Below are 27006 nucleotides of genomic sequence, written 5' to 3' on the forward strand. Positions count from 1 at the left end.
ATGAGGCAAGTGCTAGACTGGATGGATGGCAAATTCTGACTTCCTGGGGAAGGGCTCAGTGGCAGAGAGTCTGCTCTGGGTGCTCCAGGTTGGTTGAACTGCCGGTTCAGTGCTCAGTATCTCCAGGCAGAGTTGGGGAAAGACTTTAGGGAGCCATTGCTGGTCCACATAGTCAAAGCTGATCCTGATGGACCAATGGCCTGGTCCCCATAGGGCAGCTTCTGAGATGTTTGAGCAAATGTCTACTGCTAGTATATGGAGCACATGGCCTCTACTTCCCTTGCAGGGATAACTATACACTCCAGATCAATCCAAACTCCGGCATGTGCAATGAAGACCACCTTTCATACTTCAAGTTCATCGGCCGCGTGGCAGGGATGGCCGTCTACCATGGGAAGCTCTTAGATGGTTTGTACTTGACATTACAGAGGCTGCTTCTTGGTCGCTTATTATTAGCACTGTGCTCCATAACATTTCTTTACGACCAAGCTCTTCCTCTTTGTCTCTTGCAGGTTTCTTTATTCGCCCTTTTTACAAAATGATGCTTCAAAAGCCAATAATTCTTCATGATATGGAATCTGTGGTATGTAATGTTTACCCCAAGCTGCTGTTGTTGCCTCACATTTTTATGGTGAATTAAATTTACATTTGTTAACACCTTCTACATTTGTTAACTGTCCTTCCAACTGAAGGACAGTTTATGTTGCTGGTCTTAATCACTCGTCCCTGTCATGTTCACTCTAGGACAGTGAATACTACAGTTCTCTGAGGTGGATTCTTGAAAACGATCCCAAGGAACTGGACCTCCGGTTCACAGTTGATGAAGAACTTTTTGGGCAGGTTTGTAGCCATGCAGGGCTTAAATTAGAACACTCAAAAGGTACAGGATGCCTTATGGTTGCTTCAGTCTTACCTTGTCTAATACTGATTTGTCCTTTTTTCGATAATGAAACAGTAAGTTGATAAATGAGTTGAATTAGAGTTTTTACCTGGTCGTCTCAATATTTGTGGTCATCTACAAAATAAGTTTAAATTGCAGTGAAGCATATGTGCATGGCAACAAGCAAAACACTGCCACAAGCCTGTGAACACAAAGAATTTAATCTCTTGAAACAGATGTAGGTACCAGGTCTAGTTTTTCAGAGTAGCAAATGGTCTTTTGTCATCTGACCAGGAGAGTGTTGCTCTGGCACCCTCAGAAATCTGCTGGGACACTTTTGTGAGACACTTTAGGGATAAAACACTCAGATTCAGACAGAATTGGATGCAATGGTTAGAGCAAATCTCCCATGGAGGTGCCCAGAGCCCTGCTTGTCGCATCTGTGCTGGACCAGTTTCAATTATTGTGGTCTGAAGATGTGGATAAGCAGCTCATGGAAGGGCAGTCAACCACCTGCCTCTGCTTCTGGTGGAAATACACTGAATTGATTTTGATTTTGAATTGTATCATTGTTTCATTGTAACTTGCCCTGGGACCCTATGGTGAAGGGCCTGTAAGAAACCTCACAAATAAATGGAGAAATCTTGAAGCTTCACCAGCAAGCCCTGCAACTGGTAATAGCAAGCCTTGCTATATCTCATCACTCACTTCAGGTGATCAGCAAATAGGAGGTCTGTGTTTGTGGAGGGAGGAGGAGGAGATTTTGCTTTGCGCCTTATGTAGTGCTCAGTTTGCTTTGGTCCTCTTGTCTTTAGACTCATCAACATGAATTGAAACCTGGAGGGTCAGATGTGGTGGTCACAAACAAGAACAAGCAAGAGTATATTTAGTAAGTAACAGACTGCAGAACTGACACCACCCCACCCCTTGTGCGTGCATTTTCCAGTGGCAACTGTTCGCCATAAACTCTTTGTTCAATTTCCAATCTGCTCTATCTTAAAGCTAATGCTATGAAGAATCTGTAAAAACCTTTTAAATGTAGCTGTCATGTTGGTGTTTAAAACTCAATACTTCCTTCCATTTTACAGTCTTGTAATACAGTGGAGATTTGTGAACAGGATCAGGAAACAAATGGCTGCCTTCAAAGAGGTACCGTCATTTGCAGATACTCTTTGTGTTCTAATGTTGTCAATAGTCTGTTTCAATATTGATTTCAGTCCATTAATTTTTACCTGTGTGCAATTGAATGTTTACCTTGCTCTATACCTAGAGTGACTTGCATTGTTATTTTTAAAGCCATAAAGCTGTGTGAGCACAGCATGAAACCCCAAAAGAGAATGTGGAAAACTTAGATTCTCACTCCCCCCTCTTAACTCCAGCCGTATTTTATGGGGATGAATTTTGTCAGTAGCAGCTCGGTCTGTCTACATACCATCAAGAAAATGTGTCCTGCTGCTGCAAAGAGGTTTTGTTTGTTTTTTTGTCTCAGTCAAGATAAAATAGGAATCTGTCCTAAATGTCTTCCAAAATGGAATGGGACCGAGGTGCAGCAAAGCTTCTTTGAGAGGGAGTTCCGTAATGGTGGGATTGTGGGGTTATGGCTACAAACACATCGCCATTCCAGTTGTCCAGCTTGCCTTATGCCTCTTCTGTATTCTAGGGTTTTTTCGAACTAATACCACAAGATCTCATCACAATCTTCGATGAAAATGAGTTGGAGGTAAGCTTTCTTCTGCTTCTTTCAAAAACCTGTTTCCTTTGGGGAGTTTGTGTGTTGATATTTTCTGAGATAATGTTTCCTCTCTCTCTCTCTCTCTCTTCAGTTACTGATGTGTGGCCTGGGAGATGTAGATGTGAATGACTGGAGGGAACACACAAAGTACAAAAACGGCTACAGTGCAAATCACATAGTTATTCAATGGTTTTGGAAGGTAACAAAAATGTTGATATCATTCTTCTAGCAGAAACGTTTTAAGCAAATGTTAGGCCAGAATTGCATGAGAGTGTCTATGTCCTGCTACAAGTAGCGAAGAGTACACAGGGAGCTCAACATGCTCTCTTCTGCCCTGGTTGTACTAAAGATGGACGGAACTCAACTTAAAACAGTGGCACTGTTTAACCACCCATCACTGATCCTGGCAACCTCCTAAGTTAACAACAAAGGCTTCTTCTGTGCAGTGGAAGCAAAAAACAAACAAACAAACAAAACTCCACCTGAAATGAAACCAGGCTAATTTTATCTGAGCAGACACTTAATAAACAAGCCACATTGACCAGATTGAACAACGAACACGTGTGATGGTTGGTCATAAGGTTAGCATTTCAGTAACTCTTTGTAACTCTTCCTAGGCTGTGCTGCTGATGGACTCTGAAAAAAGAATCCGACTCCTTCAATTTGTGACGGGCACATCCCGCGTACCTATGAATGGATTTGCTGAACTATACGGTATGTACTTGCAGGGAAGTAACAGTTACAATAGCAAGGCATTTGCATGGGCATTCTGGAGCAAATTCTTCACACGCTGAGTCATCCTTCACAACCTCATATTACAAATGGTCAATATTATCCCCGTATCACAGATGGGTGTGTCTGTGTGTGAAGCTGAGGTGGCGGTGGCCTCTTTGTGAGTTTATGGCCTAAGGTGGGCTTTTAAGTTATTGCCTTCAAAATCTCATTGGGGTAAAATAACACCCTAAAAACAAGGGATGCGGGTGGCGCTGTGGGTTAAACCACAGAGCCTAGGACTTGCTGATCAGAAGGTCGGCGGTTCGAATCCTCGTGACGGGGTGAGCTCCCGTTGCTCGGTCCCTGCTCCTGGCAACTAGCAGTTCTAAAGCACGTCAAAGTGCAAGTAGATAAATAGGTACCAATCTGGCAGGAAGGTAAACGGTGTTTCCGTGCTTCTCTGGTTCGCCAGAAGTGGCTTAGTCATGCTGGCCACATGACCCGGAAGCTGTATGCCAGCTCCCTTGGCCAATAAAGCGAGATGAGCGCCACAACCCCAGAGTTGGTCACGACTGGACCTAATGGTCAGGGGTCCCTTTACCTTTACCTTAACACCCTAAAAAGAGAGGGTGTGCCTGTCCCAGTATTATGTGTAAGCAAGATAAATGCAGGGGCAACTTGTAGAGGGATTTGTGGGGTGTGGGCGGGTTCCTGCACTTTCTACCTGCCAGTTTCCCTCAGGCCAGAGCAGGTGGGCCAGTTGGCATGGACGTCCTCCAAGTCCTCCTGGTAGAGGCAAAGGGGGCAAATCTTTGGTAAAGGTTATTGATATTGCAGGGAGACTCAAGGGGGGAGGGGGTCCTTTAGCACAGGATGTTAATCTTTTAAAGAAGAGTCATAAAAGATTAATACAGATAAAATATAGATAAGTAAATGCAGAAACGGGGCCTACGTTTCCCATCTGGCCTGGGCCTATTGCCAGCTTTGCATGGCCCCTTTTCTCCATTCAACTTGGGAGGACATCCAGCAAAGGATTACTTATCCTCCACCCAACGGACCTTGCAGGATGTCCTCCCAAGTTGAATGGAGAAAAGGGGCCATGCAAAGCTGGCAATAGGCCCAGGCCAGATGGGAAATGTAGGCCCCGTTTCTGCCCCATTTCTGTAAAGCTGATAATAGCACATGTGATCCCTTGCATGTGCCCTCCTTGTCTACCCTCCCCTACACACACACACACCCCTCTTCAGTGTGGGGTTGGGGAGATGCAGCTGACAAAATCACCAGCTCTTGTTTATCCCCAATAACTAGAATTAATTTAATAACTAAGGGGAAGATGTATTGATTTGTTTGCGCTGCAATTGCCCAAATAGGAGCAAAAATACTTAACAGGAGCCCTCCGTCCTGCTCCCTCAGAGCTGAGTTGTGGGACCAACTTAGGCTGCATCTTCTTGGAAAATAACTTCTTAAAGATCATGATTCCCCACTTCTGTTAATGGCTGCACAAGGTGCCATGAACCCATTTGGGAGGGTCGCCAAGTCTAGAGGCACTTTGGAATCACCACATGACATTGAGCTGCTTCTTTTGCGTTCAAGCAGCCTCATCACGTTCATTATGTCAGGAACCCTTTACCACGCTCCTGCAAGGTAGGCTTTTGACCTTGTGTTGCAGATGAGGATGGGGTTTGCCACAGGGCAGAGGTAAGATCTTCTCCACTGGACCACCTTAATTCACAAGTCAGTATTGGCTCTTACCCTGCTGTAGCTGGATTAGTTTCTTTTTCCCATAGTTTGCATGTTCCACTTCCATAAATGAGAGCTGCCTGTAGCCAAGGCTTACACTGTGACCAGGTGAGGATCTAAAATCATTAGGCTTGCTGTGTATGTTCCTTGCAGGTTCGAATGGACCACAGTTGTTCACCATTGAGTACTGGGGCAGCCCTGACAAACTGCCGAGAGCTCATACTTGGTAAATATTCCTGAGCATGAAGTATTCTGTTGAGATTGTTTCTCTGCCCATCCTGGCATATAATATAACTGTTTTTCTTGTGTCTCTTTTATCCATCTCCACCCCACCCCAGTTTTAACCGCTTGGATTTGCCTCCATATGAATCTTTTGAAGACTTGTGGGACAAGCTTCACTTTGCAATTGAAAATGCTCAGGGGTTTGATGGCGTTGACTGAGCCCCAGGAGAGGAGGGTGACAATGCTGTACTTCTTTTCTGTGCTGCAATTTGAGAGTTTACAAGCAAAACAAATATTCCAGGGACTCTGTTGCTGCATTTGAATGGCAACTGAATCTTTATGGTAGCCTCTTTTTTTTTTTTTTTTTTTTTAAAGTGTTAATTTCAGTTACAGCTAATTGTATTTTGCATTTCAAACTCATGCCTGTTGGATTAGCGGGTGCGCATGAACACTGGTGAGGCTGGCATGAATGAGCCTTGCATTACCTCTTTCAAGAATTTGCCGCCTTGGCAATCTTAACTACTGAAAGCATAAGCTGTGAAAAGCCGAGTGTGTCTGTCTGTCTTCCGTCCATTTGTCGGTCCATGTGTGCATCCTCTCTCCAGAGGTGACTGGACAGCCCACGGATTCTGCTCTTGGGTTGCGAATCACTTCTTCAGACTTTCCAAAGCACCTTAACTATATCTTTGGGTAACCTTAAAATCTTTCCACCTGTGTGCAGTAAACTGGCTCTGGCTGCACTTGTGCACATTGCTGCAGGCGCTGAGATGGTAGGGCTTGTGCCTGGGAGCTGGATGGCAGCTTCCCTGTCCAGCTCTGCTTGCTCTGAGTAGCGAGAAGCTGTGCACGGAGACTGGCAGCTGCTTCCCTGGGCATTGCACAGGAGGAAACTTCTTCCCAGTCGATTATGCCCAGTTGTTTCCTTTTTTAGTATTCACAATTCTATTTCTAAACTTTTTAACTTTTGAGATTAAAAAGTAGCATGGACTTAAATGAGATTATTTTAAAACCTGTTTGGATTTATATGCTAGTGTATTTTTGGTAAATCATATTTTGATAAATTGTCTAACAAATAATATTTTCAGCTTTGCTTTTTTGAACTCAAGACAGACTTTTTTTGTTTTTGAATACTACAGTGTTAAGTCATAGCAAAAATGCCTTTTCATATTCATTCTTGCAGTATTGCACCACAAAAAATAAATATGCAGACATGTTTACAGGGTTTTGTGGGCCAAATTCAGCAATCTGATCTGTGCAAACGTGAGTGACGCTTCTCAGAATAACCACCCAGGGCAGAATTTGGCCCTGAAATTAGTTTAGATGTTACAGGACTCCTCTTCCATCCCTATTCCAACTGCATTTTTATATTTTGTCAACATTTAGTCTAGAAACCAAATAAAAATACAGTATAACCAAAGTTATAGTATATAATGTGCAATTCAGCATGAAACATTTTGTACATTTGTTCAATAAGAAATAAGGATATTTTAGTATGAGCGTCAGGGCTGGTATTTTGATCAATGCTGGTTTAAAATCATGTTTTGAGAAGTGGAAGTTTACAAAACAGTCTTTGGTTTTGGTTGACTCTTGAACCCTTTTGTTATGCACGTACCTTGAGCAGTTCCCCAAGTGCCACAATCCTGACCCAGTTGGAAGGGGCTCATGCCTGACCTGTTAGAAAGGTCACTGGGCTGCCGCAGCACTTGGTGAACTGCACCAAAGACGTGGAGAAAAAGCAGGTCCACCCCTGTGGCCAGTTGCCATCTCACATGCACATTGTCGAAGACCTGCAACTCGCTCTAACAAATGGGCCTTAAGGGGTCTTTCAAATCCTTTTTGGATGGGGTCTAATGCATTCAAGAGTATTACAAGTAAATAAAAATGACTATTCAATATACATACTTTCTGGGGGGGGGGTTGTGTGTGTAAAATTTGGAATAATCTGTCTGTATAAATTTGAATGTAACAGAGTACTTTAGTCTAACAAATGAACAGCCTGAAGAACCTGAAACGGTAAATTAAATCTATTCTGATAAGCTGGCTGGTTTTCATTCAGGTCCATTCGGTACTACTGAAATGGTCTATAATTAGTTCTCTGAAGCAGCCATTCCCATCAGTTTCTCCTCCTTTGCCTCTTAGCTCCAGGAAATATCTGCTCCCAAAGCTTTTACTATCTATCCTCTTACCTTTCACTGTTCCTTGTTGTGTGGATCAAATGAGGAGGTGGAGAACCAGGTACCCCACCTTGAGCGCCTCCTTGGAGAGGGAAGGTGCATATAAATGCAATAAATAAATAAAATCCCTGAACTATGGAGTGGGGACTGTGTGTGAAAACCTATGACAGTGGTTCTCATTTTTCTCTGGGCCACACTTGCAGAATAGAAATTTGCTCATGCCGCACTGAATTTTTTTATTGATAAGAAAACCAAAAGAAACAACTCCTAGCAGTGCTTGATTTATAACATGCTTTACAATATGATCATGGGGCATCCAGAAGGTATAAAACAATGTAGCTATAAAGGAACACAAATCATTCCCAAAATATAATCATAAACATATATACCTTAAGTATGTATGTAAACTGAGTGAGAGGCGTGAGCTTGCTTTTGGCAGGTAATCTCTAATTTGAGACAGACATGTCATGGAGCACCAGAAGAATAACCAATGGTTGCATATCCAATTTTTTCTTTTATTTTTATACTCTACTAAGCTACACTGAAATGTTTAAATGTTTCTTTGATTGCTCTTGAACCTTCCTGCCACATTTGCCATCCTCTCCTGCCACACCATTTGAGAACCATTGACCTGTGACAAAATGCAGTTGTTTATTTAATGCATAGATAAAAGCTACTCCCAAACATGCAGCTGTGTCAAACCAGACATCAGTTGATTTGCCTTACTATGTAGTTGGATGATTATGAAGAGCAAGCTTATTTCTTGGATCAAGCAAGTCTGTGAGTTGCAGCCTGCCAGGCAGTTGCAAGATGTCCAGGTTACCTCTGAGCCTTCCACAGCCCCTAGAAATGATGGGTGAGGTTTGTAAAATGGGTTATATTCCACTTCCACATAGTCCAGATAACTTCTTTCAAATGGGGAGTTAGATTAGACTTCCTCAACCTTGGCCCTCCAGATGTTTTGAGACTACAATTCCCATCATCCCTGACCACTGGTCCCGCTAGCTAGGGATTATGGGAGTTGTAGGCCAAAATCATCTGGAGGGCTGAGGTTGAGGAAGCCTGAGTTAGATGGAAGTTCTAAACATGCAGTTCAGTGGCTGATCACAGATCAAAAACCCCAATGGGTGAGGGTGGGATCAGCCAATGTGTAAGTTATCCAAGATTGTGGAGTCTGATGCCTTTGTATTTCTTCAGTAGAAGTGAAATGTTTCTCTGCAGTGCAGCTCTGCTCTGAGTGACATACATCAGTCCCTTTTCCCCTTTGATTCAGCTGCTGATCAACTATTCCAGGAGGTCTCCCTTTTTCCCCATCTAGGTTAGTGAGGTTAAAAGCACTCTTGCTATCCACAACATATCCCAAGCCATTTTTGCTAGTCTGTCTTACTGGTATAGATAGCTTCCTGTCTCTCCTCAAATATTCAGTGGCAAGGATTTTCCCTGCACCTTTGCAGGCAATGAGTTAACAGCACTAATGATGAGGAATCTCTCTTTCTTGGGAGATTGAGGCAATTTTGATTACTCATCAAGCTCCACCAGAGGGCATAGCAAGCCAGCTATCACATTACAGATGAATTTAGGGCCTGAGCAAGAATACACAAGTTTAGGACTCCAATACAGTACAGTACTCTGGAATTTGCCACCTGAGGTGCCTCAAATCACCTGGTAGGGATATTAATGGGGTCTGAAGGGAATTGGACCCAGTAACAAAAGGGTGGAGAAAAGCTTCATGAACACAAAAATTAGGATCCAACATTCATCCTGAATATGTGATTAATTCACTCAACTTGGCAACTGTTCCTACTGGAGCAAGCAGAAACCTTTTCAGTTCCACAAGGGGGAGCCACCGAATCTTATGAATACCATCTTAAATAACTCCAAAATGTGGTTCCCTCCAGTTTCGCATGACTTTGAATGCTAGCCCCGGTAACGAGAGTGGAATATATATGAAATTAGATAATATCAATGAAAGAATCAATGTTTAAATGGCCAAAAAGGATAATAGGTTTGCTTATAGAGTAAACGGAAAATAAGGAATTTAAACTTAAATAGTAATTGAGAGTATAAAAGAAACACATGAAACAAGGTTATAATTTGCTGATAAATTTATTGTTAATAATGCTCTGTGCGGGGGACGTGGGGAAGTTCGTTGGAAAGTTGAAATAAGTTGTTGAAATGGTTGGTTTTTTCTTTCTTCTTCTTTTTCTCTTTCTTTTCTCTTTTTTTCTTTTTCTTCTCTCTGTTGGTTCAATACTGTGTATCTTTATCTGGAAAAAATGCAATAAAAATTATTTTAAAAAACAAAAACAAAATGTGGTTCCCTCCAGAAGTGTTGGACTACAGCTTCCACCAGCTCTGAGCAGCATGATGGGAGTTGTAGTCCAAAACATCTGGAAGGCGCTAGGCTGCTGAAGGCTGCACTGAGTTTTCCTAGAAGGCAACGATGGAGGCAGCTGTGCATTTAAAAGTAGTTGGTGTTTTTAGTGAAATGTCCAAATGGTGGGGAAATGTCTCAAAAAGTGGCTATAGTGGCTCTGGGTTATATTTGGAGCAAGCACTTGTACCACTGGATTTGCTTATACCCGTTGTTGGAAGCCACAGGAAGGCAGTGCGCTGCAGTGCTCAAATCCCACACGCACCTGAGTGACCACTGGGAGAACAGGATGATGGACTATGTGGGCCGTTGGCCTGATCCAACAAGCTCATCTTATGTTCTTCGCTTTTCCACAATCCCTCTGCTGCCTCTCCTCTCTCTGCTCAGCCACTGCCAGCTCTGACCCCATCTGATATTTTAGACTTGTGTACACTGCTATTTTTCTGCCAGTTTATCTAGCGTGGAGAGAAGTTTTTGGAGCTCCTCCTGATTCCTTTTCTTTTTTCCACTCTAAATAATTTGGTGCCATCCTCAGACTTCGTTACCTATAATTGTTTTCAACTAAGTCCTGCTTGGAATTAAAAAGCACTAATCCTGTTTCAGATCTTCAGGGTTCCCACTGATTCCATCTCTCCATAGCAAGAACTGCCTTGGTTCATCCTTGTTCTCTTTAACCAGTTTCTGATTCATAATACAGTGGTACCTTAGGTTACATACGCTTCAGGTTACAGACTCTAACCCTGAAATATTACCTCAGGTTAAGAACTTTGCTTCAGGATGAGAACAGAAATCCTGCTCCGGCGGCGCAGCAGCAGGAGGAGGCCCCATGAGCTAAAGTGGTGCTTCAGGTTAAGAACAGTTTCAGGTTAAGCACGGACCTCTGGAACGAATTAAGTACTTAACCCGAGGTACCACTGCACAACCCACTTAAAGATTAAAGCCACTGTCCATTGTCTTCTATGCCAGCCTGCTTCTACTTGTGGAAGAAGAGTGTTGCAGATGAATGTGTTCTGTGCAAAATCCTCACAAAGTGCTGCCTCTGTCGTTGTGGCACCTGCTTTGGTGCAGTATCTCCCATGGAAGCAAGGACCATGCCACTCGACACACAACCAGCAAAAGGTGTCACTTGTACTTTTGCATTACTGGAAGTTTGCTAACGTTCCTGGAGACATGCAGAAGGAAAACAGAAGGGGCTTGTTTCTGACTCCAGTTTGGTGCCAAGCAGAAAAAATCCTACTACAAAGCCTGTTGGGTCCAGGGAAACGAATTCCTCCCTCCGCTCCCCTTGTGCAGCCAATCTGAGCTAAGCAAAAATTCCAAGAGTTTCTAGCTGTAAACAAACAGTTTTGTTAGCAAGATGAGCAAATGGACAAACTTTCATGAACTGTTTTTTCGTTTTGCAAAAAAGCCGCTTCAGAGGAGCTTTTGTGCGTGGTTCAGGGACCTCTCTGAAATATAAGACTCCTGGTGAGGAGAAATATTGTTATGGAAGCTAGACCTGTGGTCCAGTGTGTGTGAGAGAGAGAGGCAGGGAGAGGGCTTGGGAGATGCCTTGGAGGCTTCCGATCTGTTTATCTTCACACTCCTGAGAGGTCATCGCTCTTCTGCTGTGACAGCAGCTGGTAGGTAGGAAGGGCCTTTTGGAGGAGGGGGGAGGTTAAGATAAGGGGACAGGCCTGGTGGAGCCTCCTCTGCTCAGAGTTCCTGCACGTCTGCGGGAGATAAAATGGAGCAGAGGCAGAAGGCCTCAGCCATCTATCCTTCTGATGAAATCGAAGATAAGGGGGGGGGGATCAAACAGCTAATTCCTAAAAATCCACGTAAGAGTAGACAAGGACATGAAACACCTTTGCGTGTATCTCTGGGCCTCAGTAGGTCTCTGGTCAAGTTTTCCACCTTTCAAGTGTGAGTTTGTTAGGAAATTCAGCGATGTGGCCAAAATGCTGCAATAAAGAACAACTCTCAGGGGCACCCTCGGGTGGCAGGTTCAGCCTATACAAAGGCCAAAAGGCAGGTGGCATTCCAGCCAGGCATCTAACAATAGCCCTGTGCATACTTCTGAACCCCAAGTTATATTTGTGGCAGGGGACGAGGTATGCTTAATCCTCAGTCCTTGAAAACTGTCCTCTTCCCTAAGTGTTTCCAGATCTGTGTGTAAGGTTGATGCCAGCTCTGGGTCCCTGCCAGAGGCAAGAGGTGGTCAGTGGGATCTTCCTTAGGACAACTGGAGAACTTCTTGCAGTAATGTGGCCCTAGACTTCATCTCATGGCAGCGGCATGTGGGGAGCACATGCCCTGCTTTCAAGCTTATTCCCATTGGGCTACTGTGAGAACAGGATGCAGCCCCGGGCAGGCCTTTGGTCTGATCCAGCAGCCCAGTTCTTCTTATGGAATTAAACAAGAGGAAATGAAAGAGTCGAGTATTCGCTGCGAAAGAATGCCAATGGGAGTTTTATGCTGGCCACACACAGCACTGATGCCGAGAGATCTTTATCAGCCTTAAGTGCTGCGTGTTATACCTTGCATAGCTTCAACAAGGTCTCCAGTTATAGCAGCAATTCATCAAAATCAGAGCTAGGAGGACAGCCATAAATAGATGACTAGAAAAGAAAGCGGAGTTTGGCAGGATCTTCAAATACATATTGCCCCAAGCCATTATTTTAAACGTACAAATAGGAAGGCAACAACGGGTTAACGCTGCTTGGAGGGGCATGTTTTGCCCTTTATCTGCTCTGGGACCCCGGCAGCCCCCACGAAGCTCCCCTTGGGATCCTCAGCAGCCCCCCGCTTTTGACGGTCTACTATGGGCAGGAGCAGCGCAGCGAGCGAGACGTCGGGGGGTCGCAGCCTGGGGAGAGAAAGGGGGGGGGGATCTTATGTCCCTATTGCACGGGCTGCGAGGCGGGAAGCCCCTCCTCCGCCCAGCTGCTCCTGGCGCTGGAGGCTCTTCTCGGCAGCCCCGTCGAGCCGGGCAGCGCGGCACAGAACCCCGGGGCGAGGAGCCCGTGCGAGAGGGCGCGCATCAAGGCCCCCGCCCTCCCCACACCGCGCCGGGGCCCGGGCAGCGAGGGGATCCCCCGGGAGAGCCCGCCAGCAGCCTCCTCCCCCCCCGCGCCGGCTCCAGCGCCCCCTCCTCCTCCCTCGGCGAGGCTGACCTCAGGTGCCTGCGCGGGGAGGGGGCGGAGGGCCGGCTCCAGCCAAAGGCCAATGACGAGGCCCCGAAAGTAGGGCCGGGGAGCCCCCCGCCTCCTCCCTCCTGCCGGACCCTGCCCGCGGCCGCAGCCCCCTCCTCCCTTTGGTGCGTCCTTCCACACTGTGTCCCTGCGCTGCCCCAAGCGGGGAGGGGGGAGAAGAAAGAGTCCCCCGGCGGGGCGGGCGCGCTGGCCGGCCAGGCAGAGAGAAGCCATTCGGCCCTCTGGACGGACGGACGCGCTGCTGGCCGGAGGAGGGCGATGCCCCAGAGAGGCTAAATGGCGCCCCGACGGAACCCGCTCCTCGCCGCCTTCCTCGGCCTCCTCGCCCTCCCAGGTGAGCCGAAGCCCGGGCGCCGCCGCGCATCCCCCGGACTAACTGGCCGCTGGCTCGCTCGCTGGCTCGGCCGGTCCTCCTCCTGGCAGCCGGCCCAGAAGAGGCGGAGGCGGCCGCCCGCCCGCCCGCCCGGCCCCTCCTCTCCTCCGGCTCGGCGCTTCCCCTTCCCACCTCCGGAGCCGCGGCATCCTCTGCCCAGAGCCCGACGGCTGCCCAGACTGCGCCTCTCCGTCCCTCGGAGCTCTTCCCCGGAGCGGCGCTTTCCCCTTCTTCTTTTTTTTTTGGGGGGGGGGGTCTCGCTCGCTCGCCTCGCTGCGTCCCGGTCGCTCAGGGCTCCCCCCCCCCGCCAGTCCAGCGCTGGCCGGGCTAACGAGCTCTTGTAAAAAGAGCCTTTTACGAGGCGCCCCGCGCGGGATCTTTTTTTTTGACGAGCTTGTAAAATTAGCGACCGGCTTGTGGCCTGGAAGGGGCCCGGCGACGAGGCTCGAAGACCCCGCGCGCAGCAGCGCCTATTCCCTTGCGCGGGGGGGTGTTCCTTCATTCCCGCGTTGGCCGGAGGGGCCGTTTCCACACAGGGACGTCTTAGGAGCCCGGCACCCACCCCAGCTCGGAAAGGGAGGCGAGGGGCCATTTCCCCGGCACGGGACGCCTCCCGCCCCTCCGGGTCCTGCTCCCCTGGAAGCGCTTCTCCCCAACAGCCCCAGCCAAGCCGGCCAGGCAGGGAGCTTATCGGGGTGCTCCGCGGGCGAGGCGGTGTGTGCCCCCCGACTGGTCCTCCTGGGGGCAGCATGCCCGTTTGCTCCCCTTGGCCAAACAGGGTGGGACCGTGAAGCCCCAACGGGCATCGATAGTGCCGGGGCTCTAAATTTTTCCGGGGCGGGGAGACAGAACTTTCTTCCCAAAGGACCTTTAAATAAAGTTATCCACGTGTTAGCTTCCTTTCCCTCTCCTTTGATCTGGTCGCCATCTGTTCGGTTGGGCTGCAGTGTTTGTTCAATTAATCTGTTAATCAATTTGACCAAAAATAAAAACACCCCCCCCACTTCCAATCAACAAGGAGAAAAAGCTCTCTTTCAGCTTTTAAACAAGTACAGTTTTAAAAATGTAAACGTTAGCAACTGCACCCAGCAAACACTGTGTATTGATATATAATGTTTTCATGTGTGGAGTGTTATTAAAATATTTCAGGCCTCCAGCACTTTAAACCAGTTACACAGTAGTTGGCATGTGTTTGACCCTACACAGAAAAGAAACTACTTTCTTTCTCTTTCCTTTCCCCTCTTTCTCGTTCTCTCAGGAATATGGTGCTTTAGTGAACTGTTTTTTGCGAAAGAACCTCAGGACGTAACTGTTGCTAGGAAGGAGGCTGTGGTTCTGGACTGCCAGGCACGAGGCGAAGTCCCCATCACCATCACGTGGCTCAAAAATGGGGTGAAGGTGGCGGAAAATGAACGGATCTACACTTTGTCTAATGGCTCTTTGTACATCAGCGAAGTGGAGAGCAAACGTGGGGAGACGCTGGACGAAGGACACTACCAGTGCTTGGCTCTCAACAAATACGGTGCTATCCTCAGCCATAAGGCCCACCTTACGTTAGCCAGTAAGTCATCACAGTTGTTCTTCGCTGTTGATCATTTCCTTCCTTTGTAAACCTGTTCAGGAACAGAGTGACAACATTAGCCCGTGTGTGCGCGATAAAATGCACTGCTATCATTCTTCCAGTACAATTTTAAACCTTACGGGAATTTTAAATGGCTTCATGGTCCAGTTTGTAAATGCGTGTGTTTGTGAAGCCTCTTTTATCCTCTGCTACATAGAGGTTGGCTTTGCCTGGGCTACTCCAAATAGTACACCTGGCATCTTCCTAAAGGGAGATTTCTGAGTGAGTGAACTATTGCTGCAAACTATATTTCAAAACATTGTGAAAACATGAACTTACAACAGCCCTTCCCTAGCTTGGCACCCTCCAGCTCTTTGGGGTTCTAGCTCCCATCAGCCTCAGTCAGAGTGGTTGCATGAAATCATGGCGGTTGCTCTCCTGCTGCTGTTGGACTACAACAGGTTAAGGAAGGCTGACTCCCAGGGACCTAAATATTTGTGAGATGCTTGCCTTTAAGCACACTGAAGCTCTGTTTTGTTGTTGTTAATCTGCTGGTATCAGAGTTGGGAATCCACACCTGCTGCCATCTTGCTTTGAAGGGCTGAAACTCAATGGTGCAGCATCTGCCTTGCATACTGAAGGCTCCAACTTTAATCCCCAATGGCTTCTCCAGGCAGGGCTGGGAACTGTCTCCTGCCTGCAACCTGGGAGAGCCCCACTGCAAGTTAGCGTAGACCGACAGCTAGATGGCAAAGTGATCTGGCTAGCTATAGGGCAGCACTTCCTGTGAAGGAGGATCGGCTATTGGTCCTCCGTAAGTGTGCCACTGCTGTTCCTCAACTGGACAGAAGGGTACTCAGCCCTGTGTTGGTCTGCAGCAGCAAAAACAATGAATACTCTTCTAGCATGGCCTGATGCATTTTCATTCTGTACATCTAAATTTGGGGGAGTGGCTGCTGTGTTCATCTGTAGATGAGTATGTACTGCAGGTCTAGGCAAACTCAGCCCTCCAGATGCTTTGGGACTGCAACTCCCATCATCCCTAGCTAACAGGACCAGTGGTCAGGGATGATGGGAATTGTAGTCTCAAAACATCTGGAGGGCTGAGTTTGTCTATGCCTGATGTACTGTGTATAGCTGGCATCCCTCTGTCCCAAGAGACAAGGGAGGAGTGCACCTTTGGGTATGAGGTCAAGCTGTTGGAAGGTTTCAGCAACTGCTGTGGCTGTGCTCATCTGGAGATGAGTGGTGCTCAAGTTTTCCCCACTCTGGCCCATTTGAAAATTGCTGAGCATCTTTGGCCGGCCACAGGTTTTTCTGCCTGTTGTAGCAATTGTAACCCTATATAATTCAGATTGTGATAACAGTAAAACACACTTGGGAAATAAAAGAAGCAATAAAATACAATTAAACATCATTATGAATATTTTATATGATGGATGTTCCAATTCCCACCTGAATGAAACTTGTGGGTCAATGGCAGTCCAGAGGATACAGTTTGGAATTCTTTGCTGGAGATGCAGACTCTCATGACTCTTCATGCACCTGATGGAGTAGACTCTAGTCTAGGGAAGTTTATGACACAATATATATATTTGTTAATCTTAAGGTGCTGCAAGACCTTAAAAGTGTGTTTTGTCCCACAGGAGACACTGTTGGGTCCCAATGAGAACTTAGATGTTGGTGCCTGGTGCTGAGAGTTGGTTTAGAGACTAATTACTTACATAGTGTCTGGAGATCACAAAAGGCCACTCCATATGCTGCCACAGAAGTGGGGAAAGGAGGAAGGAGTGAGATATTTAACCACTTCTGTGTAAGGAATGAGCCAGCTTCTCAATGCTGCATGTGGTGGTGTAAACGCCATTACTTTACTTGTAGTTGCTATGTTTAGATTCTGCTTTTCTTGCATCTCGGAATTTAAGGCAGCTTACATGTGTGTGTCTGTGGAGGGTCCCAGGTTGTGTCTTATCTGAGCACTGACTGACCAAACCCAGAACTGCTTAATTTCAGCATAAGTTGTGCATCATGTGCCTGCAGACCACACCTAGATCTTAAATGGCTGTGCAGTGGCATCTTGTTGGCCAAATGTGATGACTGGAAAGTGACTGCCACTTACTTTGAAAAGTAAAAACTCTTCAAGACCACATCAGGGTGTTCCTGCATGGGCTTTGCTTATCACACAAAAGCCCTCCCACCCTCAGCCAGTACAGTGGCTCTTGCAAGGAGCTCATCCACTGTCTTGACTAGCAGGGGAGGAGTTGCTGCTGGGCTGTGGCCAAAAAAACTTGCACAGCAGAAGCATAGTTAACCTTGAATATATTCCTTTTCTCCCAGCTTCACTTACTCTTATGTTCAATCTTCTGTGGGATGGAAATGGCCTCCCAGACTTTGACTCTGGGTTTTTGTCTCAGTTTTGTTCCTTGTGAGCAAGCTTATTCAGGATCATTTTTCTTACAGGCTGACCCAAAACATGTCTAATTTTTCTTCCAAGCAAGAGTGCAACCTTAAAAGTCAAATTTGTCTGTCTGTCTGTCTATTACATTTCTATACCACCTTTGACTTCCAAGGAGCTCAAGGTAGTCCACCTGGTTATTCCCCTTCCCATTCCATCCTCACAACCACCCTGTGAGGTAGGTTAGGCTAAGAGATGATCAATGGTCCATGGTCACCCAGTAGTGAGCTCCATGGCTGAGTGGGGATTCATACCCTGGTCTCCTAGGCCATAGTCCAACACTAACCATTATGCCACACATTTAAACAGTTATCTGGGTGGTGGCATAAATGTGCAAGAGGGAAGCTGAGACATGGCTGCATGTGAACTTCTGGAACAGGTGAGTGAGGTATATGGTAATACTGCCAGCGTTATCCTCGCTTGCTTTTATATCCCAAGCAAAGCACTTGGTTCTCCACCACGGGATTTGCCCTTGTGGGAACTGTTCATCTTGTTTTGCTAGGCTTCCTCCCAGAGGGCTTTGGAGCTTCCTGGAGGCCTGTGGCTGCCTGCTCCTTCCCAGCTGTGCCCACTCAGTGGGGCAAAGAGGGACCTCTACCAGCTAATTCCTCTTTGCAACCATGGATTTGAGGAACTTCCTGCTTGGCTTGGCTTTTGGTGCCAGAGTTGGGGAAAGCCTACCTTATAAATGAAGTATCCCGTGCCTAAGTTCTCAGGTTTCAAATAAGTGGAGAGTCAGTCACCTGCTACTTTCTGAGTTGGTGGTTCAACCTGTATATCTACAGATTCTGGAAGATGTCCCTTTTGCTCCTGGCTCATTTGTGCTTTTAATCTCCCGATGGTTGGGGATTGGAATCCATGTCTGCCGAATCTTGGCTTGGGTGGTCTTTGCCTGTGTGTGGAAGAAAGTCCTAAAGGCAAAATAATTATTGCTGTGAGATTTCTAAAATAACAGTCTCCCAGCTTCCTGTGGAAGCCTCTGACGACACTGGAGGCAGGCAGGACACATTTGAAGAAATGGTGGTGTCAAACCTATGTAGGAACATGGTCCGTGTAAGTGGTGGGGGATCCCAGAGCACCTTGTTCTTGATTCTCAGAAAAGGTGGTAGATGAGCTCCTAGAGAGTTCACACCTCCATCCTTTCTGGTGCATTTCATGAAGCCTAGTCTTGCCTATGAAAACATTTCCCACAATAGAAGACAGATGACTTGGCAGTCTGTGACCACCATGGCCCCAGAAGTTAGCAAGCTCCTCCCAAAGTTTTGCTGCTTTCATTTTGGATCAAGTAGGGTGACCCAACCATCTAAATTCTGATCCATGTGTTTTGACATTGAAAGGTATAGCTCCATTCTCTCATCACATTGTCTCACAAGATGGTGTTTGGGTCACCATGAATATAATTAAAATAATTCGGACAATGGTCAGGCTGGGTAGACAATAGAGTTACAGAACAATATACATTATGGTGACCCCCCCCACACACTTTCTTGAATCAAGTGTTTTTCCTGTGTTTATATGGAATTGTAAAGCTTAAAATATATCCAAAGTTTATGACTCCCTTACAGCATGATCCTATACCTATTTATTTGTCCTATGTAAATGTGTATAGGATTGCAGTCTAAGTGCGATAAGGGGTCAAACTCTACTTTTCAAACCCCAAATGCATTAGAAATAAAGGAAGCCTCCTTTCCTGTTTCTCAGAATTTCAGAAGATGTGAATGAATTTCCAGCATTTTGTAGTCAAAGGAAATAGTTTTAGCTGGGCTCATGATGGCTTTACAGCTCTGAAGAACAAAATGACTTTCTTTGTGGCCATGGCAAAGCTGAAACTATACATACTAAGCAGGTGGAGGCCGGGCTTCCCTTTCTTCCCTTTCTTCCTTTGCAAAGGGTGAAAAGCAAAAGGCGGCTGCTCCAGCCCCCCACCCCCACCCCGCAAGCAGCAGGGTGCAAGTCTGTTCTCTCCCTTTTGCTTGCTCAAATCTCTCACCACCTTGGTTTATCTTTGGTTTCAGAAGGGTATTCCTGGGTGCTGCATTTGGAAATCTGAAACTTTAATCTGCCCCAGAGTTTGAGATTTGAGCACATGGGGAGCTTGGATCTAAAGTTAGGGAGGGGAAGCTGAGGGTTGCACTCCAGGCAGCCATTCCATTATTCATGTGCAAATTAAGAATTCACAGGGTTAAAAGGTTAGAAACTGGCCAGGATGAGGTTTACCCTTGTGATAAAGAGCAGATGACCCTCATTCACTGGCCAAAGCTTTCATGTAAGCTCCTCTGCAAAGTTAGTGATTGCCATGAATTGTTCTTGAGGAATGCAGAGTTCCCAATGCGTCCTGGCCTCCCCTCTGCTGCCCCTCTGCAGCCTTATCTCAAGAGCCCATCAGAACAAGTTTGCAGGGATGGGTCAGGATCCCTTTCCAGCCCCCCCCACGCTTTTGCTTTCCTGTGTTACTTTTGACTTGCTTCTAGTCTTTATTTTCTTTCCTTCCAGCATCCCTTTCTGCCCTTCACCATATCAGTTAGGTTTAAAAATACTGCATTTTGGGAAGGTGACTGCTGTTGCTCCTAATTCAACAGGGTAATGGGGGGCGGTGTGTGGGGGGGAGCGTGCAGGAAGATGCCTTCCTCCTTCACAGTTTCTTTGTGAGGCACCATGTGGGGGTAAAATGCTAATATCTGAAGATTAAACAGCTTATTGGAAGTTCAGGCTAGCAGCGCCTCTTTGACTAACAGGATTCAAAGTTGCTAGAGTATTTGAGCATTGAGGTCTTTTCAACAAGGATGGGGGTGGTGGCGCTGTTGGGGCATTGGAACCTAATGCTTAAGCCCTGTACAGTTAAAACTGGAACAAAAGCTTGATAAGGTTGGTTGGATGAGTCCCCCTGAAATTATTTACTTTTTAAATACAATTAGCCTTTGGATAACAGAAAGAGATGCACTGGAAGATACTAAAGTAAAGCACTCTAGCGCAGATTGGAAACCCTTCGACTGACTGAAGGAGATGGATGCTAAGGGTGGATGGATGGAAGTGTGGTGTGTTGTTTTTTTAAGAAAGAGAGAGCTTCTTATCTTCTTTTTTAAGATCAAAGGAGACAGTGACATAGCTGGCATATTATTGATTTCTGCACTGCAGGGCATAGATGGGTATCAGAGGATACTGACTTAAAATCACTCCAGATCTTCTAATTGATTGTGTCAGCACAAAAGCAGTTTGCAGGGTTTGTTTGTTTATGTTTTGCTTTTCTGTAGAAGATTCCTTTGAACAAAGGTGGGTGGCTGCCAGTTGAGTGGAAGGGAAGTTAGAGCCTCGCTGATTGTCTGCTGCTTCAGACAATGAGGTGATGGACTTTTGCTTCTTTCACATCTGCTTTCTTGCCTCTCCAGGGGCTTAAGGTAGCGCCCCTCCCTCCCTAGGAATACAAACGTTTGCTTCCTGTTTATAGTTAAAAGCCTACCTAGTATATTGATGGGCCTGCAGTCACTGGAAGCATTCCCTCTTTTTTCAAATCAAGTAGGGTTTTTGTGGGGTGATATTTAGCTTTTGTGTGTGAGAGAGGAGTGTCAAAAATTTTAATTTTATTAAAAAGCAAAGGTTGGTCCGTAATGGGGGAAATTTAAAATCCACTGCTGAAAACCTTCATTGGGACCAACCAAAACATCACAGAGTACAGTACTACATCCTGCCTATTTTTTGGTACTTTTTTTGTCCCCCCATTGCCTCTGCTTTCATTGCCTCACTTTGTGTTAACATGTTGCCTGATGAAGAGTTTTGGAGAGCTTGAAAAGCCAAGCTTTTCTGATGCTTTGGTTGGTACTAAAAGGGCATTTTGGAGTTTTCGTTTTCTAGTGCAAACTATAAAACCCATTTTCAGGATGTAAAGCTGAGAATAGCAGCATGAGACATGTTAAGGAGGTCATATCAAATGATGCAAAGCTGAGGCCCTGAGCAAGTAGGGGCAGCAGAAACCTTTCTTGGATTGGGGTGGGGTGAGAACTAAGAGACTTCCCCAGCAGCAGAACACATGGGTAATGAAGAGCCACATGCAGTGGCTGCAGGGAAAAGAGAAATCTGCTTTTCCAATTATAAAAGTTTTCATTTCTGGTTGCCTGCAGACAGTTTGACTGGATGAGTATCTATACCCAAGCCCACTTAAGAAAAATTCCACAGTCCCTGTTAAGTCAATACCTTTACTAGGTGAACGAAAATGTCACAAAATAGGGTGCCAGTTCTTCAGAATGCTTCATCAGGCTAGATTTGGGGTCCCCAGCTTTTTGAGCCTGGGGGGGCACATTTAGAAATCTTAGAAACTGTGGCAGGCACCACAGGAATTACCGTATTTTTTGCACCATAACACTCACTTTTTTCCTCCTAGAAAGTAAGGGGAAATGTCTGTGCGTGTTATGGAGGAAATGCCTACGGGTGGCGTGCCTACGGATTTTCCTCCTCTAGAAACTACATGTGTGTTATGGTCGGGTGCGTGTTATAGAGCGAAAAATACGGTACCTCTGATGCTAAGGCCCTGCTCCCTAAAAGAGGCAGAACACCCACAATCAGAACAAATAAAGCATAGACAAAAAAGCAATGCCTCCAAAAAAGTCAGGTGACAGCCCCTCAAGAAACCTTAACCCCCCACAACCCATCACAATTTAAAAAGCAACAATTGCTCAAGGGGCCTTGGCTGGCGCTGAGAGGTGTCCCTATTGGAAACTCCTGGACTAGATAGTAAACACTGATTTAAGCTGCAGTTAGCATGAAGGGGTTTGGAGCTGCTGTAGCTTCTCTTTTAAAACCAACCCCTTGTTAGTTTCACCTTGGCTAATATTAGTGCTGCTGCTGTAGTGCTTAAGTGCACTTGAGATGTTGGTGGGTGTCCCATCTCATGGCCCCTTCTTGCTCTCTTAACCCTGGTTAAGGAAGCACCACGGTTTCTGTGGCAGTCCCCGGATGGGATATATCGTCATCTGATTAAGGCTGCAGACCTATGAGCATCTATGGCCGAATCCCAATGAGTTCAGTAGGACTTACCTCTGAGTAGACATGTATAGGGTTGCACTCTTAAGAGACCAATGGAATTGTGTATATTTTGTAAGGCAGGTTGTTCGATGACTAACATGGAGCCTAATTCTAACCAGGCTCACTTGCAATGAGCTTGATGATTTCGGTGGGGCTTGCTTACGTATAAGTGTGCTCTGCATCACAGTACTAATCTTTTCTTTAAAATAAAAAAGGTATTTGTGAAGCTTTTGCAATTTCAAGACAGCAGCAACAATATAACAAGGGCTACAAAAAAAATAAATCAAAGTACGTTTTAGCAATGGCACACAGGAGAGGTTGCTCAGACTACAACTGTAATTGGTGGGGACTGACATTACAGTATTCTGAAAAACTTGGGGGTGCTTCCTGCTTCTGTCCATCTTCTTTCTGGGTCACCTGTGTATGTAGGGGCTCCCCCACGTGCTGAGGGAGCTGAGTTGCAAGCCTTATATTTTAATAGCCTAGCCGGTGCTGTGCTCTGCTCTGGCCACTTTTGTTCTCTCACAGCAGTTGTCCAAAGGGCCTTCAGCACAGACCCCTTTTGTCATGGGCCCTTTGGCTGGGTACAGAACATATGATAAAAGAATGATACAGGGGCATCTCCCAAGGCAGAATTTCGTATAAGAAGCACAGCCATTTCTGAAGTGTCTTGTGTGTGGAGGGGGTGGGGGTGGGGAGAGAATCCTGTCCCAAATGCTGCTGCCGAACCTTTCGGAAGAGCTTGGGTGTATCTCTCAGTTTGGCCTTGTTTTCTTTTTGCCCCCTCCCTCAGTAGGCCCAGCTGTTAAACTGGGATTGATTACCTCCCGTCTTTATAACCGGCAATCACCACCTAAGTGAAAACTAGTCAACACAGCTCCACCATTGTTGACTGCTCAACTGAAGTTGCTGCCCTGCTTAAAGTTTAAGCAGATGCTAAATAAGGCAGGGTGTGGATGTTCTGGGAAGAAACGAAAGTTTACTATATGCTGAGCACACCATCATGTACCTGGAGTTTTTAACAGGCTAGATAAACCCCAAGCTTCTTTTTCTTGCTCCTTGTTCCTAGATTTTCTGAAAGCCTAATTGAAGGAAGGAAATAAGCAGATCTGATAGAGGACAGAGGCTGGGCTGACACTGAAACAGCTGGGAATACAAAAGACTAGTATTTGGTTAAACGATTAGAGAGCTTTGGGGAAAAGAAGGCTGTCTTCTACCCTCCAATCTAATTAGGTGATTTGGTGTCCTCCTGTGTTTGTGTGTGTTTAAAAAATAGCAAGCAGTTCTTGTGAAGTTTGGTCTTTTACCATGATAAATTGCTCCTGCTTTTGCATCCTGGCTTTTGAAGAGCAAATGGCACTGAAGGCCTTTTTTAAAGGGCCAAATTCCTACATTGTATTTTGTGAGAATAAATAAAATAACTAAGTAAGGATTGCTTTTGTTTTATTCGTGGATGGTTTTCCTATTGCCCACTATTTGCGTGTGTGTGTTTATGGCATAAACAATGGCCCAGGCAAGATGAATGAAGTGACATCTGGATGCTGCTGCTGTTGCTGCAGTGGCCATTGTGGCAGCCCTCCCTGACCTGATTTGGGGCCTGCACAAGGAGGATGTGGAGACTGGGATCCAGCCATTGTTTTGATTTGGCATCTAAGGCCTTCCTTCTACACAGGCTGGCTCTGGAGGGCAGGCAAGGGCGGCTTCCAATCTCCAAGGTCCGTGTGGCCCCAAGGCACATTTTGCAGCCCGTGTGCTTTTTCTTGTTTAGAAGCCAGAGAACGCTGGGCCTCACTGAAAGAAAAAAACGTGTTTTCTGTAGTCAGCAGCTTTTGAAAAAGTGGTGGCGAAAATTATTAACGGATCAGAAGCCAATTGAGACAGACCAAATGGATGAAGCAGAAAAGGCTCCCAGAGAGGGTTTCCAAAGTCAGTCGTTATGACTGTGCCTGCTGACATTTTAAAAGATTCCACACACAAGGAAAAAGGGGTGGGAAGGGAGGAGGAAAAAGCAAGCTCAGTGACTAGTCCATAAAATTATAGTTCTTCTAATGATCAAGGCAGCCTGATGGAATGGCTGTTGCTGAGTCACTTATGGGTCTGTTTCATAACAAATGAACAACTTAGCAATTTCACAGCAAGAGAAGGAAAAGGATGGGAGTCTTAGAATCATAGAATCATAGAGTTGGAAGAGACCACAAGGGCCATCGAGTCCAACCCCCTGCCAAGCAGGAAACATAGCAATTCCCCTGATCCGGATGTTCTGGAGTAATAGAGCTAAGTGTAATAGCATACGGATGGAACATTCTCCCAAACTCCTAATGACCATTTCCAGTGGCATCATAAAGATATTAAATCACATTGGATATAAGATCGTGCCCTGCGGCACACTGTAAAGTAACTGCCAGGGGGCCAAAAAGCAGTCGTCCCCCCCCCCTGGCTACTCTCAATAACTTGTGTCAACCATGGATCTCAATAGTCTGTGAAATACCCTCTGCTAGATTTAATAAGCCAGGAGTGGCAGGGGTCAAGGGAGCACATGGCGGAGTGTCTCCTCACCAGCACTGTCTCCATGTTTGCTGACTGAGTAAGTTTAGGCTCCTTTCATTAACCACATAGGCATCCCTGTATACATTCTAGCTCAGCTTCTTGTACTGTGGCTTTAAACAACTCCCAAGCATTTTGGAGAGACCTGAGCCTCTTGGCTTTTCCTCTTATTTATTTGTTGCAATTACAGTGGTACCTTGGGTTACATATGCTTCAAGTTACAGACTCTGCTAACCCAGAAATATTACCTCGGGTTAAGGACTTTGCTTCAGGATGAGAAAAGAAATCAGCATCCGGTGGTGCGGCGGCAGCAGGAGGCCCCATTAGCGAAAGTGGTGCTTCAGGTTAAGAACAGTTTCAGTTTAAGAATGGACCTCTGGAACGAATTAAGTGCATAACCAGAGGTACCACTGTATTTCCCACATTCTTCTCCAAGGAGCTCAAGGTGGCATAGATGGTTCTCCCTCTCCTCATTTAATCTCCATGACTCTGTGAGGTGGGTTGGGTTGGGCTGAGAGGCAGTGACTGTCCCAAGCTTCATGGCTGAGTGGAGATTTGAACCCGGGTCTCCCAGGTCCTAGTCCAACATTCTAATTGTTCCATCACTGGCTCTCCAACTTCCTTTTCACCAATCCCCTCATTTGGGGGGAAGTTTCCTTTTCTCCCCTGAAGTCAGTCTATGAAGTTGCCTCTGCCACCTACAGCCTGAGGTAGCACCATCGAGTTAACTTCCTCAAGATTCGACTGTCTTGCTTCCCTCTTGGTCTGGTGCATGTGTAGACTGAGGCTGCTAATTGTGGCTCTAGGCCCTGTTAGAGGGCTCAGAAGTTCCTTAATAACTGTAATGTGTGCCTTAGGCTAAGTTGTGCGTTACGCATGCTCTTTGTAAATAGAATGCATTGAGCTGCCGTTGGCCCTTCCAGATATCCATCACTTATGATTAAACTTGTCTTTGACATCCAGTAAATTGATGGGAACTGGAAATTTTTGTTGGGAGATGTGGTAGGGCTTGGTCATTTTGCCTGAGGAGGAGACAAAACTTTGTACAATGTATGTCCCAAATTACAGGGGTGTCATCTGTCTGTCTTTTAAATAAATGAGTATACCAGCAGCCTTGGGAACCTTCATTTCCGTTAAACAGCCTAACAGCCAACAGAGATAGGCAAACTTAACTGTTATTAGCCTCATTATATAGCTTGGAACTTGTGAAGTGCTCATATTTAGATGGTCCAGGCAAAAAAAATGAGAGGCACAAATACAAGATGGGTGACACCTGGCTTGAGAGCAGTACATGTGAAAAGGATCTAGGAGTCTTGGTTGACCACAAACTTGACATGAGCCAACAGTGTGACGCGGCAGCTAAAAAAGCCAATGCAATTCTGGGCTGCATCAATAGGAGTATAGCATCTAGATCAAGGGAAGTAATTGTGCCACTGTATTCTGCTCTGGTCAGACCTCACCTGGAGTACTGTGTCCAGTTCTGGGGACCACAATTCAAGAAGGACACTGACAAACTGGAACGTGTCCAGAGGAGGGCAACCAAAATGGTCAAAGGCCTGGAAACGATGCCTTATGAGGAACGGCTAAGGGATCTGGGCATGTTTAGCCTGGAGAAGAGGAGGTTAAGGGGTGATATGATAGCCATGTTCAAATATATAAAAGGATGTCACATAGAGGAGGGAGAAAGGTGGTTTTCTGCTGCTCCAGAGAAGCGGACACGGAGCAATGGATCCAAACTACAAGAAAGAAGATTCCACCTAAACATTAGGAAGAACTTCCTGACAGTAAGAGCTGTTTGACAGTGGAATTTGCTGCCAAGGAGTGTGGTGGAGTCTCCTCCTTTGGCTTGACAACCATATGTCAGGAGTGCTCTGATGGTGTTTCCTGCTTGGCAGGGGGTTGGACTCAATGGCCCTTGTGGTCTCTTCCAACTCTATGATTCTATGAAGATAAAATACAAAGTTTAGTTTCACTGCATTGCTGGAAAAACTACTTCCACATGCAAGAAGCAGTGATATTGCAGTTCAGGC

The 27006-nt window shown here is 46.1% G+C and overlaps 2 protein-coding genes across 4 annotated transcripts in view; both read left to right on the top strand.

Annotated features, from left to right (window-relative positions):
• NEDD4 (NEDD4 E3 ubiquitin protein ligase) overlaps positions 1-7324 on the top strand; it is a 47785-nt gene extending 40461 nt beyond the window's left edge. For both annotated transcript variants that reach the window (XM_081170518.1, XM_081170517.1), the window contains 10 exons: positions 287-408; positions 513-583; positions 745-840; positions 1696-1769; positions 1969-2029; positions 2541-2600; positions 2704-2811; positions 3230-3326; positions 5220-5292; positions 5405-7324. In XM_081170518.1, the coding sequence (XP_081026644.1) occupies positions 287-408; positions 513-583; positions 745-840; positions 1696-1769; positions 1969-2029; positions 2541-2600; positions 2704-2811; positions 3230-3326; positions 5220-5292; positions 5405-5507 (865 nt within the window). In that variant the 3' untranslated portion in view covers positions 5508-7324. The remainder of the gene's footprint in view (positions 1-286; positions 409-512; positions 584-744; positions 841-1695; positions 1770-1968; positions 2030-2540; positions 2601-2703; positions 2812-3229; positions 3327-5219; positions 5293-5404) is intronic.
• A 5875-nt stretch (positions 7325-13199) lies between these two features.
• The window catches only part of PRTG (protogenin), an 86289-nt gene continuing 72482 nt past the window's right edge, over positions 13200-27006 (top strand). For both annotated transcript variants that reach the window (XM_081170519.1, XM_081170520.1), the window contains exons 1-2: positions 13200-13364; positions 14662-14964. In XM_081170519.1, the coding sequence (XP_081026645.1) occupies positions 13307-13364; positions 14662-14964 (361 nt within the window). In that variant the 5' untranslated portion in view covers positions 13200-13306. The remainder of the gene's footprint in view (positions 13365-14661; positions 14965-27006) is intronic.

The sequence above is a fragment of the Podarcis bocagei genome (genome assembly GCF_964188305.1).
Source record: "Podarcis bocagei genome assembly, chromosome: 14".
Lineage (NCBI taxonomy): Eukaryota > Metazoa > Chordata > Lepidosauria > Squamata > Lacertidae > Podarcis > Podarcis bocagei.